Genomic DNA, 17340 nt, shown 5'->3' on the forward strand with positions numbered 1-17340 from the left:
CCACAGGAAGTGTCATCAGTAAGGAAAAAGCAGAGAGGTAAAGAGACTTGCAGGGGCAAACACCTCACACGTGGCCATGGTGGTCGGGCACCTCGTAAGACTGAACCCGAGGCAAGCATGGGCTGACCAGGATGCCGCTGCATTGCTTTTGCTGCTCTGTGGTTTAGGCAGCAGACTCAGCAGGTAGACAGACCAGGAGCAGCCTCTGACTGTCCCATCTCATACCTGTCATGTTCTTGCAGGCCAACCTGCCCCTGCTACAGCGTGAACTCCTCCACTGCGCGAGGCTAGCCAAACAGAACCCTGCCCAGTACCTCGCGCAGCATGAGCAGCTGCTTCTGGATGCCAGCACCACCTCCCCTGTCGATTCCTCAGAGCTCCTTCTGGATGTGAACGAAAACGGGAAGAGGCGAACTCCAGACAGGTGAGAGGGAGGGGCCCCTGGACTAGCTGTGGCCTTTCCTCCCGGCTCAAGTATGAAGCCATGCTTTAGATCACTTGGAAACTGCACCCTCTATCTCTCACAGGACCAGTCTGGGCAGCTTTTGTGCAGATTGACCAGTAGGTTTCATTTATAAAGACTAAAATGTAAAGATAAGTGATTGCCGAAAGTAGCAAGTTCTACCAAGGGTTCCCAGACACACCTCAGCCTCGAAATTCTCACTTATTGCATAGCTTAACCCAAGCATAGATTTTTCCCTCCATTGTTTATGAAAGTTGATTTTCTGTTTCCAGAATTTGAAAGCTGGCCTATATGTGTCAGTCAGTGAACAGGGAACAGGAGCTATTTGATCTAAGAATTGCTGCATGAACTGAGAAAACTTATGGGAAGCAAGATGAACCGAGTCAAAATAATAGCTATATGCTAGAGCTAACAGAACACTTCTGCTGAAAAGAAATTGCTTACCGGCCAATATTTATCCCATCAGGCACTCTGTTCTAAAGCCTGAGAGTTCTAAGAAAAAGAAAGGAGATCACTCTCACCATTAAACCCACAGGTGAATTGCTGAGTATGGCACACACACACAAAACTTCCACATGTTCTATTAAACCATTTTCATGAATACTTCAGTTATAGGTCTTCATAACGTGAATATGAATTCTTAGCAGTATTTTTCCACAATATGTGAGAACTATCAAGGTGCTTAACATGAACCTGTATTCAAGAACCTCTTATACTTCCTTCGTTCTCTGCCATGATCTGTTGTCTTTCTCTGCATTTCAAACAGCTTGGAGCGGTTAGCCCTCTGGTACAATTGTATTCTACATTCACAGGAATGTAGGAACCTTGAAATTACTGTGGGACCTCTATCTCTGGCCAGAGCTGCCCTGGAGCACGTTACTGGCTTTGCACATCTGCATTATTACAGGCAATCCACATTGCCTGCAGTGATCACCTACCCCGTCAAGCAGTTGCAATGCTACAATCCATGCTCTTGAAATAAAGCTTCTCCCTCTTCTCCCTCTTTCCCCATCCTTCCCTCCCTCCCTCATCCCTATCTTCCCTCTCTTCTTTTTGCTGTAGGGTCTCAATGTGTAATCCAGGCTAGCCTTGAATTTATAGCAGTCTTCTTCCCTAATTCTTAGTTTATTGGCATGAGCTACCAAGCCTGCCTCAACATAGGACTTAAAATGTATATATTTTATGTATGTGTATTATATATTCTTATATTTTATATGACTTCCTTCATATTCCCCAAAAACTATTCTCTTCCTCTTCCTCTTCCCATCAAACCATTTCTTCCCTCTGCTCACTTTTAGCTATTTTCTTTTATTTTTGTGACCAACTGAATGTGGCAATAGTCACTTGCATTTATGAGTAGGGACTATTTATTTGAAGAGGAAAACTCACCAGTGACTATGCCCCTTCTAGCAGCCATTACCTGCCTGGAGCTTCTTAGTGAGGAGTAGGGGCTTTTGCGTCCTTTCTGTATCTATCATATAATATCGATGAGCCTAGTCTTCTGTAGGTAGCCACTGCTGCCGTGAGTTCATGGCTGCAGCAACCTTTCTGTGTCTGGAAGACAGCATTCCATAGCACCACTTTCCCCATCTTCCTGCCTTTACATTCTTTCTTGCCCTTCTTTCGTGAGCCTCTCTGAGCCTTTGAAAGGGTGAGATAAGGTGTCCCATTTAGGGCTGAGTAATTGTTTAAGCCTTCAGCATTTTAGGTTTTAAAAGGAGCTATGTAGTCTGAGTATGGGAGTGTCTTAACCATTGACTTGACTTATGGCAGATAGTTTGCATGTGCTTTTCTAGGTATTGACATAGTCCACATTTCTAGGAAGACAAGTACTAATTTGTGAGAAAGAATTTATTTCTAGGAGGGTATAACAAGGGAAGGTTTACATAGATATCTGTGGTAAGTGTAAAGATAACATTCTGTTAACATGGTTCCCGTGTGCATGTGTGTGCATTCAGTCAGGCAGACTACTCTATAGGAGTCTATCTTATTCTGTCTTGATCATGTAGGAACAATAGCTGCTGTCAGATTTCCTATGAAGATTCTTTGAGTGGAACATTTCTTCCTCAAGCTGATGTGTCTTTTATAATGGAGAGATGGCAAATAGGCGGAAGGATAATGAGAATATGTTGTGTAAATACATTTGTATCTTGTGGGAATTTTATCAGAGCCAAGAAAATATGGGTCTCTACAGTGTGATTTTGCATATATCCAGCATCTTGTTTGCATATGCATTTCTTCTCTGGTTATTTACTTGTATATCCTGCTCTGCTATATGAAATTTTATAGAGTACATAGCTGTCTGACAGCAGAGTTTTGTTGTTTCAGTGAATGTTTGGTTGGTGCATATGGTCTGACATGGATGAGCAGCCACGGTGAGATTTCGGAGTCTATTAAAGTGGCTCATTAAAAAGATCAATCTGTTTCTGTAATAACACTGGGAGCCATCAGTCACTGGAAGAGGGAAAAACTGACACCTGAGGAGAAAACACATTTTGATAATTTGTTCATGACATGTCATGAACAAAAGAGCGTTCTATATTTTGTTTACAACTTTGGGGGGTTTAAATTCTGTGATGATTGCCAAGCTAATGTGTTTAAGGGATAGACTTGGGCGAGCTGAGCTTTATTCTCATCCCTAAATTTACTTTCACTGGCTATGTTTTTTAAACTATCTTTGTTATCTTTTGTTACTTGATACAGTCTCATATAACAGGCCAGCCTCAAACTCTCTATTTAGCCAAGGAAGATGTGGAACTCCTGGTCCTCCTGCTTCTGCCTTGCAGGTGTTAGTATTAGAGACACCACTGAGTGTGGCCACTGTGATTGTCACTTACAGAGAAGTTCGTTCTCTCGGGAAGTTTGAAACCATTCTTTTGCATGTTCCTATATAGAACAGTAGAATGTCTTACAGTTTCTGATAAGATTATCCAGGGGAGAGTCCCTGAACTGAATTTGTAGGTCTGTGGAAGAATACTGTAGGGTGTAAAACAAACAAATAAACAAAAACCCAATGACTAATTTTCATTTTAAAATCATGCTTTTTCTCAAAATATTGGGGAAGGAGAATTTTGATTTGCAGGGGATGTTTATTCTCAATTCTTTCTTTTTTCTGAGATCTTCCTCTTTTGTCATTTTGTAATAGGTCATGCAGAAAGCGATGAGGCACTTTTTTTTATGAACCAGTTACATATAATGAACAAATAGAGGGAAGTTAGTCCCCTATAAGACAGCTCTGATGGCTCATCAGGTCTGAATGCCAGCATAGGGAGAGAGAAGGGGAAGAACAGGGAGGGCTTCATTTCCTGGGCATTGCACAGTGAATTAAGATTAAGGTTTTGGAAAGATGCTGGTGTCATGCTGACAATCATTGTGTCTCCTCCCAGAGCTTTGGTATAGCAGGTGCCTGCTCTGCCTTGAATATTGCATCACCACCTGTTACTCTGCTCTTCCTCAATGAACTGTTCTCACTTACAAAAGCCAATTGAATGATCTTTGCTCTTGGATAGGGACCACTGCTTGTTTGCTGTTAATCCACTCAAAAGGTTGCTCCTGGGTACCAATTCTCTTAGCCTTTATCATCGTCTTGAGATGACTGCATTCCTCAGTTTAGCACTCTGAGACTTTTACTTCTGAAGCTGTAGAGGCAGATTAATATGTACCCCCTAAACATTTCAAAAAGCAACTTGTGTGAATCATAAACTTACATAATTTGCCACCTGGCAGGGGATATTATGGATGGACCAAGTCAACTGCTTCTCTTCATACTTGAGGAAATTAAGGCTTACAAAATTTGCCCAAAGTCACAAAACTTCCTAATGGAGAAGTAATTGTATTTATGTGCTGAAATCTTGCAGTTGTATAAAATATGCTGGAAAGTGCAGAATTCAAATATGGAAAATTTTTCCTCATTCTCTAATTCATTTATTTTCTGTAATTGCAGAAGAATGTAAATGTCATAAGATAATGTTCTAAGGGTTTAAAGTCTATTTTAATGATAGAAAAATCCATAATGATCCAGGTTTCCTGACTTAATGAGTAGTTAGTAAATGCTGAAGGTTAGAGATCAGGAGGCTGTCATTTTGAAACTGTGTTGGTTGATTATGTAAGGTTTGGTTTGGCACCTTACTTGCAAACTGAAGTGGGTATGTTCATTTCTCCTTAATAAAATGAATGAGGGTTCAATTTTTTTTTGATTTTCTAAACAGAAAATGTAGGTTTACAATAGGGAAAACTGCACGGCATTTAGGATCCCATGAAAAAGCAGGATTTTTAACATGTGTCATATTATTTTCACGTTTTATTTATGAATTCCCCAGTTTCAGTAAGTATGTAGTAATCTCTGTTATAATTATTGTCTAAGTCATATCAGTTGTGAAGCCTTGTGAAATAGCATTGGCTGAGAAAGAAGATGTAGTTGCAGGGACAGTTCCATCACCTTGAATTCCAGCTTCAACTTAAGTAGCCTTACTTCTTGCCACTTCTGTAGGGTCCAGCTGTTCCAAATCCTCCTGATGCCTAGCTTTATATTCCCGTTGATAGTGCCTGCCCTCGTTCCTGAATCTTACACATCACGACTCAGTATCTGTTATGTGAATGAAGGGTTACTAATTACATTTCTGTAGTAATGGCTACTATTTACTGAGGTCTTGAGGTGTCAGGCCCCATACTAAATAATCCAACCACTGATCTACAGTGTTATGCATGGGTTCGGGAAGTTTGGATACAATGTTTGAGGTCACATGGCTTACAACTTCTCCATCTTCAACACCTATGTTCTTAAAGCTGTGATTTGCTAGTCCTGGCCTCTAATCCCATAACTAGAGAATGAAGTACTTTGATGAACTTGTTGGATGCCATATATATGTCTATTCATTTTTTCTTCTAGTCCTCTCATCAGGCTAAGATAAAACAATCTTTGTTTTGCAAATGGGAATGTTGAATTTCTTAGAAGGTTAAGCCTCCTGTGTGCATATGTCCAGCAAATAGCAGAGCTACATGCTGGAGTCAACTTTTTGTGATTCAGAAGACCTGCTCTTTTGAGTATACATTCTTGAGAAACCTGCTTTCCCTCTGACATCTAATAACAATTGTCCTGCTTCTCTGGACCCTTTGGTACGTAGGCCCAGCATTAGAGTGTAGAAGCCCAGAGCTCTAATTGTATAATTTTTAATTTAATAAATGATTTAATAAAGAATTCATTCCTCCCAGGAATTTCAGCATCCAGCAGGCTAAGACAGGAGGATGTCAAGTTTAAGGCCTGCCTCAACACCATAGTAAGACTATTTCACATTAAACTAGGTACATAGCTTACTGGTAAATGATAGAGCACTTTGCCAATCAGAACAGTTTCCTAGTTCAGTCTTATAAAACACAGACAGACAGACAGACAGACAGACAGGCATGCATGCACACAGATGCACACATGTGCACATGGAATTTAAGTGTATTGACAGGTCTCAATCTCATGGAGTAACTAGCCTTTCATTAACATCAAATCTGCAGCAGATAGGAACAAATATAGAGGCCCATAGCCATACATTATGCAGAGACAGACTTTGGGATACTCAGTCTTAAATGGGGTGTCTCCATCAAATCCCTCCCTTCAGAGCTGAGGAAACCCCACGGATGAGGAGGCAGAAAGAGTGTAAGAGCCAGAGGTGATGGAGGACACCGGGAGAACAAAGCCTTCTGAATCACTGAGCAAATCTCACATGAACTCACAGAGTCTGCAGCAGCAAGCACAGGGCCTGCACGGGTCTACACCAGGTCCTCTGTGTTTATATCATAGTCTTCAGTTTAGTGTTTTTATGGGACTCCCAAGACGGTGAACAAGTAGGTCTCTGATTCTGGTGCCTTCTGTTGGTCTCTTTTCCTTCTACCAGTTTGCCTTGTCCAAACTTCAATGTGATTGTTTTTGTTTTATCTTACTATATTTTATTTTGCTAGGCTTCACTGTAACTCTTAGAAGGCTGTTCTTTTCTAATGAGAGACAGAAACAGTGGGAGGGAAAGAGAGAAGGAACTGGAAGGAATAGACGGAGGGGACATTGAAATCAGGATATACTCAATGAGAAAAGGATTGATTTTCAATGAAAGGGGGGAAACAGATCAAGTCTCATCTTTGTATTTCCACTGAAATTTGGGGTGGTACATTACATATACTAATACCTAGAGCAAAATAAAAGAAAACAATCCCCTCCCACTTGAAAAATAATTCAAGCTGTCCTTTCTACAGTTATTTTCAATAGTATATAAAATTACTTCTTCCACCATTAATCTTTATTTATTTGTGTGGTTTTAAAAGTTGTTATCTCTGAAATACATGAATGAACTTACCCATGAGTGGCCCAAGAACCAAATGTGGAGAATGTCTCAATGACCAGGAGAAAGTGGAGGGTTCTAACTAGATTGCACAGATGCCAACTTAGAACTAAAGGCAGCAAGAGAAAACACGGGACGCTTCTGCCGTGGCAGAGATTGGAAGGCGCAAAGGGGATAGTCAGTGACACTCTAGCTCTTGAACAGATGGTCGATGTCAGGAGGCACGTGAGGGAAAAATTCCTTCCTCCCACCTGGGGAAGGGAGGCTCAGATGTCTCTCAGAACCTGTGTGTTCTAGTCTTTGAAGGTCCTGGCATCTTTTGTGTGTCTGGAGTAACAGACATCCACCTGCCTCGGATATCTTTCTGCAGGCAGTTGTGTGTCTTGCCAGAGCATGTCTCTCTCTCTTGGGTAGCTGGAGCAATAGAGAGATTAAAGGTGTGTTTTCCCATCTGGCCCACTAGTGTGGGTTCTGTGGCATTCCGATATCTGTTTCTCAGTCCTTTGCCATCTAAATGTCCCCTTCCTGCAGCTTGATAACAAAGCACAGAAATCACTACAGGTATTCATGGAAAAATAGCTTTGATTTTCTTTTGAAAAAGCCAGGAAGATTTACCATATTTTTTTCAGATACACATCAAGAAAAAAATGTATGATGTGGAATTCTTATATATCATCCATTTCTGAACAATTTATGTAGGGACTTCTTGCATAGTTATACTTTGAGAATGACTCTTCCCCTTTGAGTCAAGGTGCAGTCATGCTATGGAAATCTCGACAAACAGCACATGTCAGAAGAGGGAAGATATGTTTGATATTGAGTTATTAATGCCCTTAAGCTTTTCTGTAATAGATTGTTTTCCTCCTAAAATTGAGATGCGGACGTAAGTTTAAGAAAAGGTAACAGAAGTCTTTGTGCTTGATAGAAGGGATTTCACATCAGTGTCTCCTTTTAGCCCGTCTCAGAGGGACAGTCCAGGGTTGACCAGAGCTTTGGAGACAAACAGCAAATAAACTGGAAGTACAGCCTTGGTGGTGCTTAGCTAGCTGCTGGCTCAGTGTGACAATGGGAAGACAGGATGGACATGAAAGCATTTCAAGTCAGAGAGGATGGGCCAGCGGTGTGTTTAGATACCATCAACACAGCATGGATCAAAAAGACATGTGCTGAGTTCTAGAGGCAATGTGGGAGGTGGTGAGGAAGCCGGAGAGGGGAAGAAAGTAGGGTGAGTCCACTCAGTTTGAAATGCCTGCTCAGCCCAAGTAAGCGGGCATCTGAGGAACTTGATGGAGGCATATATCCATCTGTTGTGGAACCAAGCTTATATTTTAGCTGCCACTTCTTTTTGAGACAGGCTCCTACTCTGCAGCCTAGACTGGCTTTGAACTGGTGACTTTTTTGTGTAAGTTTCTATGTACTAGGATTACAGGTGTACACCACCACATTGGGGCAAGTCTTCCCCATTGCCTATCCCCAGACAAGTCTTATAGGGAATTTTCCCAATGTGAAAGATACTTCTAGAGAAAGAGACTGGTCTCAGTTTTTCTGTCACCTCCTCTTCACGATGGCCTATTTCCCTTGTTTCCCATCCATCTCCCCGAAAGCTGCAGTCTGTTATACATTGCAGAGGGATTGTCAGTGCACTGTCCATCGTGGCTCAATAAATATTTCATATAAACTTTATATATATATATATATATATATATATATATATGTATGGATTTGTTCACATGTCATGTGCCAAGACATCATTTCTGGAGTTACAAGTGGTTGTGAGCTGCTTGCCATAGGTATTAGGAATCAAATTTGAAAACCAACCCATCTCTCCAGACCCTCATGTAGACTTTATTTACATTTTAAAGTGTCAGTTGATAGTCTCTGTGATTGAGGAACTGGAAGAAAATAATAGCCCCAGTCAGGCAAAGAATATACTTTGCCTTTTTAGTTATTTCCCTGTGAATTTTTCTGATTGTCCTATTTTTCTGAGCAGGACTCTAAGGCTAGAAAAGCTAACGAAGATAAGGGCACTGTCATGAGTCTCAGCAGAACACCTCACGTGTGCTTTGGACTAAGTGTTGAGTGATGAGCTTCTGGTCACAGAATAGATTCTGGTTGGGGAACTTTGCATTCTGAGGTAGACTCAAAATTAAAGCTTCCATTCACAGAGCCCTGAGTGTGGGGACTTCTTTGGAGATCTGAGTTATTTCAAGGGAGAGGCTGTTTTGGGACAATGAAAAGGTATTTAATTTTGCCTAATACACTTTGAAAAGGGCAACAAATAAAAATGCAAATATGGAATTTACCTAAGCAAATGAGGTATAGATGGTTATTGGCTTTTCTAAGACAGACAAATGGCAATTAAGTTGTTTTAGTTACTTCTCTGGACACATGTGCTATGAGTGGGGGGAGGGATTTATAACTAGACAGGGGTGACCCAAGGAAGCTTCCCAGCTCTCTATTAGTGCTCAATTGTGAACTATACCTCCTCTCAGGGAGATATGCTTTATAGCTTCACCAGTTCTCAGTGTGGGAACTCAGTCTAGAATGCAGGACCTTGAAGAGAGAGGACAAGCTCAAGACCTAGCTGTGCCCATGTTTCAGCGCTTGGAGATGGGCTTCGTTTCCTGTAATTGTGTCACTGAAGGAAAAGCCCTGATCAGAGGCTCATGAAGGAATGGAGATAGATAGCAAATTTATCCATTTGAGGAGTGGCAGGGTTCTTTCACTGTTACACGTTGCTGGTGATGTCATTGAAATAAGAAAAAACAAGAGCCACAAGCTATACTTGTGTGACACAAATGTGTCAAAGTTGTTTTGATGTAGGAAGTGCTATGGGACTGCTTAATGATATTTAGAGTATATCTTTATTTCTGCACATACTACATATACACACATAAGACTACAAATAATACATGCTGTAAAACAGTGGGAAACAGGACACACGATGCTGGGTTACACACTTAAGCTTGTCCAGAAAGTTACCACCCTTTGATACTTTAATCTTTAGAGTAATGCCATGGGCCATGTTAGAATATTAGAACAGAGGCATTGGGTTGTTGGGGTTTCAAACCAGAAGGGACCTCAGCTATCATCTAGTCCAGTGGTTTTCAAACTTGATTTTTAGCAGCAGATTATTTTTTTCTTTAAAAATGAAATCTTAGGCAGAACCTCATTTTATAAAACAGGTAAGAATAATCAGTGGGTTTTGCTGGCCCTTTAAATCCTGATTGGCAGGGCAAACAGTTCTTCATTGCCTACAGAATCCCGTATGCACGTCAGGTGTCAAAGTTTGAAAACCACTGATCTAGTCCAACCCTTTCATTTTACAGATGAGCAAACTGAGGTCCAAAGAGGTTAAGTGACTTGCCCAAGGTCACACAGCTAGTCGTGGAAGAGCCAGGACTAGCTCTCAGGTCTCTTGACTTCCAGTCCCGTGCTCTTTCCACTACACCACACTGCCAGTAAGGTAGGTGCTGGGTTAGCATTATATTCATAGCTCGTCATGGTCTTCACTGCTTTCCGACTGATGTATGCTGGTAATATGTACTGAATGTCAAACTGTATTATTCAAGAATGTATAGGATATGAAAGTACACATTAGAATCACCGAGACAGACACAATAAATCAATATCTAAAATGTTTCTTTCTACTTTAAAAAATTATTTCAGTAATGTCTGAGCTGTATGGGATACTTCAATCTGATTCCAGTGATCAATATATATGGAGTCAGTATGTTAAGTGCAGACATATGCTTGATGGGAGCACCACTGAGATTTCTGGCTGCCATTCCCATGGTGGCCATGCACTGCTGTCATTTCCAATATCAGCCAAGTCTCCCATCTCCTTCAGCTTGTAGGTATTTCACATTAAATCCTGCAGACTTCCCCTTGTTCCTTGGGTGCTTGTACTCTTGGCCCAACCTTTTATTCTCCCTGGCTGGTGGGTGTAAATTGTCACCAGGATTCCATCCTTCAGGAAAAGATGGGAAGGTCCTTGTAGTGTCCTGTTGCCTCTGATTATTGATCCAGATTTCCCTCCAAGTTTCCTTTGCTATAATCAGACAAGGACTGTCACCAATGCCAGGAAAGAAGGAAAACTGTCTACTGGGCTCGATAGCTATGTATCTTCTTGGAATTGAAAAGGCACATGGCACTCTGCAGCCTGTGTGAATCGGCAGACTCTTATATGGTGACTTTCTGAGAACATAGATGCTACCAATGCCCTGCTTGCAGACAAAGTGAGATGCAGTTTGTTCTTTTTTTTTACTGGGTTTACTGGACTCATCTCTAAGAAGTAGAGATTTATTCAACAAGACCCTGTTTCTTTTTTTGTTTTGTTTTGTTTTGTTTTGTTTTGTTTTTTTAGGACCCTGTTTCTTTAGTCATACTTGTGTCCGCAAATCCAGGAGCAGTGGTTAGAATCTGGTTTCATTTATGAAATGCGTTTCTCCTGAATGTCAAGTTCACAATGCTATATAGTACATGATGAAGTTCATTTGGAAGTGTTTTTAAACCCTGTTTTTAAACCCTGAAACCCCAGGTAGGACATACAAACTCTCTAGGGATGAATTTACTCAAGTTTAGAATAAAATAGGTGCAGGAGCTGAGGGTGTAACTTAGTGATAGAAAATTTGTATGTCTGGTTCTTGGGTTCAATCCCCAACACCACTCCCCACCTAGATTTTCTTTTGAGCCTGAGCTATCTGTATGACTGTTGACTGATTTATTTTTTGGATTACTGAAGAAAATGTTGGGGTTCTAGACGTACTGTATGAGTTGAGTTATATCATTCCATGCAAATAGATTATGGAAACATTTTGTATCTTTGAGATCAAGTTCTGTAACCTTTAGTCACTGGTGGCCATTGAGCACCTGAAATGTGGCTACTGAAAATTTTCAATCTTCATTTAATTTGAATTAACTTACATCTTTAAGTGCCATTTCCAACAGTACAGATCTCAGGTGTTCTTGGGGTCAAAAGTCAGATGCCTGGTGGAATAGATTGGTACACATTATTCATCTCCATAGTAATGATGCTTGACTTTGATAAAATATCACTGAAGAATAGGTCTTTTCTCTGAATTTTTTGAGGCAGGGTTTCAATATGTAGCCCAGGCTGGCCTTGAACTTTCAGTGCTCCTGCCTCAGCCTCTCAAGGGCTGGGATTATAGATGTGAATCAACTTGGCAACAGCTACTAGGATAGCTTTCTGTAGAAGGAGACCGGTTTCCTCTTATTTGCAACTTACTTATATGAACTGTAGCTGCAAAGGTGTTTGCTAGTTGGATGACAAGTGTAGCATTTTCTGCTGCTAGCCCAATGAACCTTTCAGGCTGTGCATACGTTTTAGTGAATCCCATCAAAGATTCTGGGAAGCTTTGTTTTGTGAGTTCCTGGCCAGTGAAGAAGTGTTCTATTGGCTATCACAAGCTCAAATTGGGGTATCTGAACGATGTTGAATCCTGTATGAAACAAAACTCTTTTTCTTCCCTCCTCAGAACCAAAGAAAATGGCTTTGACAGAGAGCCTTTGCACTCAGAACATCCAAGCAAGCGACCATGCACTATTAGCCCAGGCCAGCGGTACAGTCCAAATAATGGCTTGTCCTACCAGCCAAATGGCCTGCCTCACCCCACCCCACCTCCACCTCAGCATTACCGCTTGGATGATATGGCCATTGCCCACCACTACAGGGACTCCTATCGACACCCCAGCCACAGGGACCTCAGGGACAGAACTAGACCTATGGGTAAGACTGGAGGCTCTGTTTTCTTCTTTGGGGAGTGGATGTTTGAAGATTTGTGCCGTTACTTCTCAACTGAGTTTGAACTTGTAATCTGATAGAGCTGAACACCTCTCTTTATGTTGTTTTCTTTGTGAAGAAACTCTATTAATATGCAGTGTCTCTTTTTTAATCACTTGGATTTTAATTAACTAATTAATTATCTTTGAGACAGTCTTGTTACATAAACCAGCTAGCCTCAAACTTGCAATTCCACTGCTTACTGAGTTTTGAGATTCTAGGTATGTGCCACTCTACTGGGCATCACCTACATGCTTTAAGAGAACAGGTTAACGTCTTGTTTTGGGAGGAGAGCATCAAATATCGTCAAATATCATATAAAGCACCAATTACAGTTTTAAAAGCAAGTTGGATTTTCCTTGAATTCTTTTTTAGTATACGAGGTTTCATATATGATCCAACCACAGATTTTTTAAAAATTATTTTCTTTTGCTGAAATTTTGTGTCAAGGTTGATTTTTAAATTCTCTTTCTCCATACTACTCCATATTTCCAAATATTATATGGCATATTGTCTGTGGCCTAGCTTGATAGGCACTCCATGAGGAATACTTTGGCACATTACTCAAAAATGCTAGGGATAAGAGTTAGTGTCCATTTTACATCAAATATCATAAAACAGAAGGAGTGGCTGTGGGCAAATGTCTGTTCTCTTTGACTGTATCCATGGCTTCATTCACAAATTAAAATAGAAGTGAAGCTTTTAGGAGACATTACCTTGTGAAGGACAAGTGTCAACCATGGCAACATCAGAGGCAAGATGATTGATGCAAGCTGTGGCATGTAACTGTGGCTGGCGTGGTGAAATCAAACGATTAGTAAGTATGCTGTTCTTAGGGTACCTTTAGTTCCTAATTTTTGCTGAGTCCCACTGGGAGCAGTAATCTACTGCCCTTCTTTTGGGATCTCACACATTCGGAGGCATCCTTTACCACAAAACTAGTTGTTGGCAAACTTACCTTCTATGGGGAATTTGAAATTTGGTGGGCAGCATACAAGGGATGAAGTCTAGGTGGGAAAACAGAAAACTGAGCAGAGGATGCAGAACTCTGGGAAACACAGTGCACCACCTGGCCACTGCTTGAATAACAGTGATAGTTGCTTTTGTTTTTTTCACTGGCAAACACCTGATATGCAGAAGCTGGTATGAAATTTTCCACCTGGATTACTAGGAAGCAGTAGTTGCCATGTGTCATGTCTGCTTGGCTTTCTGCATGTAGCCTTCCTCAGGCATAGAAAAGCATCAAGAGAGAGCAAGAGGAGAGCTGACTGGGGATTTGGTTGTGAGATAGTTGATAGTATTTCCGGTCCCCACAATAGCCGTTTCTACATTTATTTATCATGTCAGACAAATGGCAAAGCATGTAATTTGTGATTTTGTTTAGTAGCCAATCTGATGTTCAAGCAGGCAATATCTCTAAAGAGATTTTTAGAAGTGGCCATATTATTTCTCAATCAGGACTGATACTTTTTTATTATTAATACATATTTATTTTTAATTAAAATATAACAGAATCTTAAGTGCCCTTCCTTTCTTCCATTCCACCCTTTCAAGTATCCACCTCTTAAATTAATGGCCCCTTTAATCTTATTTTATCTGTATAAGTGCATAAATAATTAAGTACAACCTGAAGAGTCCATTTGCTTATATGAATACAATACATATTATTTCAGTGATGACCCATTGGAATTTTATAAACAATAAAATGGCTTATCTCTTGGAATGTCTAATTCTGTCTCAGCAGTCTTTAGTTGTCTGTAGTTTTGTTGAGGAGTGGAGCCTCATGAAATTTTTCCCATGTCATGACAGCATGTCTTATGGTATCATCCTTATTCAGAGGACTGATACTTTGAGCTATATATCACATGTAGTGTAGTGGCAACCTCCTTCTTTGCAAAAGTTTTACTATTTATTTATGACTTAATGCCTGAAAAATGTAAGTGCTCATTTCTGTTTTATCTGTCTATCTTTCTGTCTGTCTGTATCTATCTATCTATCTATCTATCTATCTATCTATCTATCTATCTATCTATCTTTGGAGACAGAGTCTCTCTACATAGTCCTGGCCACTCTGGAACTAACTAAATAGACCAGACTGGCCTCAAAGCCACAGAGATCCACCTGCCTCTGCCCCTCCCAAATGATAGGATTAAAGGTATTCACCACCACACCCAGCTATGACATCTCATTTTAAATAGCAGTGGAGTTACCTGGCCACCGTGAAACTGACTCAAGTGATGTCCAGTTGTCGGCATAGAAATGGTCTCTTTCTCAGTCAACAGCTGGTGTTTGGTGACATGTTAGTTATTGTGACCCACTGAGTGATCATCACAGAAGTAATTGTGTTTGTGTGCACTGATTATATTTTCATACATTATGAATTATATCTGCAACCACTGGTTTTATGCACTTTTCTCTAGACCATGTGTCTCACCTTTTTAATACACTATCTTATAAAACTAATAGTGCTAATCTCTATAAATATGTGCAACTACTTAGCCATCCCTAAAATCTGGCAGAGTTTAGTGTGTATTAATGTAAAATAAAATCTGTATGAGAAACAAATTGTGATGTTATATCAAGCTGCCATTTTGAGGGTAGAAAAATCTTCAGAAAGGGATGATGTATAAATGCCTCTTACATGTAGGGACATATACTCATTAAAATAATTAAGTAAAGTCACTTGGAAAACAGCGTTGGTTTATTGGTAAGCTTAAATTTTGGGCTCATTTATCTAGAATTTTCTGAAGTTAAGAACAAATTAAGTCTGCACATTAATGCTAAGTATCTCATGATTTATTTATCATGTCTGTTTACCCCTTTACATCCTTCTGTGGTATCAGTATGATCAAAACTATGTGAGGTTGGGGACTTAAATGTATGAAACTGAGATAATGCTACATGTAAATTTTCGTTTCCTTAATTTTTTTCCTTTTCTTATTCAGTTAGACCAAAAATGACCTCCAAACTTCAATGTATTGAGCCAATCCTATATTTCTACACCAAATACTGAGGATCAAACATGTTTCTCACATGGTTATTATTATTACCTTTTAAAGAGATGAAGTTCAGCACTGTTCTACAAATGCTAGGCTTCCACGAATGACAAACATCCTGTGCCTCATTAATTGTCGTGGGCATTAGAAAGGTGAATCAGTGTTGACTTAGTGAGATAAAGCCTTGACATGTTTGTAACTTCTATGATTCTTGATCCTTACAGGCAAATATCTAGATGCCACTGTCATGAGTGTCCCTGTCACATTTATATTCTTATCACTCTCTAGTTGTTTTCTATGATGACTAATTTTAACATTAGTGCTTTTTTCCCCTAAAAACACAGGCAACAAATAAGTCAACAAAGATTACATATTTGCAAACATTTCAACTTGAAATAATCACAACAAACAGAGCAATAACTAAATATTACTTTCCCTCTGAGTCTTTTCTATTATGCAAATCAGTAAAACATATTTGCAGTTTTCCTTTTTTACCAATAGGTGGCATTGACAATTTTAAGTTTTAAATTGTATCCCTGAATATTTTCTAATTGGACAGAAATAATGTAAAACATTTTATACTTGGCATTTGTATCCTAAGAAAGAACTGTCATGAATTTATTTAATCCAATCAATCATAGACACACATATGAATGAAAACAGCCTTGTGACTCAACCTGGTTTTTTTTTCCTCTAAATCAGCTCAGAGAAAGATTTCTAAGCACTTACTATTTCATAGTAAGTGGAACACAATGTCTTCTAAGTCTATTGTCATTTGGTGCATTCAGAAGGTCCTCCAATATGGGCCTTCGTGTTTAGAAACCCCACACTTGCCAGCCCTGGTTTTTTTGTTTAGAGTAACATTGTGAGGAGTGGGAGCCAACTCTAGGGATTCAGCCATTAAAGTGGAAAATGATGTCATAGACTAATCGCCTTTCTTTGACAGAATGTAAAGGGCTTTGTCCGCAGCGATTCTGTAACATGACCCCTGATGAGACCCTTCTGCTTTCAGTGAAACAAATAGGATCTGTGTCCTGTGAGCATCTTGGCTAACATCCCATCATTAATGTCGGTGGTGAACCAGGAGTAAAGGTTCACATCTGCTATGTCAGCACTTGGTGGGCTGAGTCAGGTGGCGTGGCCATGAGTTCTAGGCCAGTCTGGGCTAGAGTGAGACCATGTATTAGGAAAACATGGTAAATGTTTTCATGTTGCCGTGTATTTGTGTGTACCCATGAATGAGGAGTGTAAAGATCAGCATTAGGTGATCCCTGTCTTAGTTATTTTTGGACAGAGATTCTCTCACTGAACTTGATGCTCACTGGTTGGTCTAGACTGGCTGGCCAGAGAGTTCTAGGAATCCTACTGTCTCACTACCTGCCCAGGAACTGGGATTAAAGGCATGTCTTGGTTTTTCATATGGGCAGTGGAAATCCAAATTTAGGTTCTCTTGCTTGTATGGTGAGTACTTCATTGACTGAGCCATCTTCCCAGATCACGTTGTCTTTTCATAAAAGGGGCCTAGTATACATGATCTTCATGTTAGAATTTTCAATTTCTTGCCTTGAAAATTTATAGGTTATTTTGTAAGTGACATGTTGATTTTTTTCCATAAAGATTGTGGTGTGGGGCCATGTATGGTGGTTTATGCCTAAATTCCCAAAACTTTGCAGACTGAAGTAGAAAGATTGAGAATTTAAGGCGAACCTGGGCTTCAAAGGGAGTTCTAGGCCAGTCCGCTCATCATGGTGAGAC

The 17340-nt window shown here is 40.1% G+C and overlaps 1 protein-coding gene across 8 annotated transcripts in view; it reads left to right on the forward strand.

Moving 5' to 3' along the window:
* Runx1t1 (RUNX1 partner transcriptional co-repressor 1) overlaps positions 1-17340 on the forward strand; it is a 147694-nt gene that overhangs the window by 97688 nt on the left and 32666 nt on the right. For all 8 annotated transcript variants that reach the window (XR_005875444.1, XM_021225290.2, XM_005066828.4 and 5 more), the window contains 2 exons: positions 243-424; positions 12285-12535. Coding sequence is in view for 7 of the 8 variants with exons in the window: in XM_021225290.2 (XP_021080949.1) it covers positions 243-424; positions 12285-12535 (433 nt within the window). In the remaining variant the exon portion in view is untranslated. The remainder of the gene's footprint in view (positions 1-242; positions 425-12284; positions 12536-17340) is intronic.

The sequence above is a fragment of the Mesocricetus auratus genome, unplaced genomic scaffold, assembly GCF_017639785.1.
Source record: "Mesocricetus auratus isolate SY011 unplaced genomic scaffold, BCM_Maur_2.0 Super-Scaffold_6730, whole genome shotgun sequence".
NCBI classification, from domain to species: domain Eukaryota; kingdom Metazoa; phylum Chordata; class Mammalia; order Rodentia; family Cricetidae; genus Mesocricetus; species Mesocricetus auratus.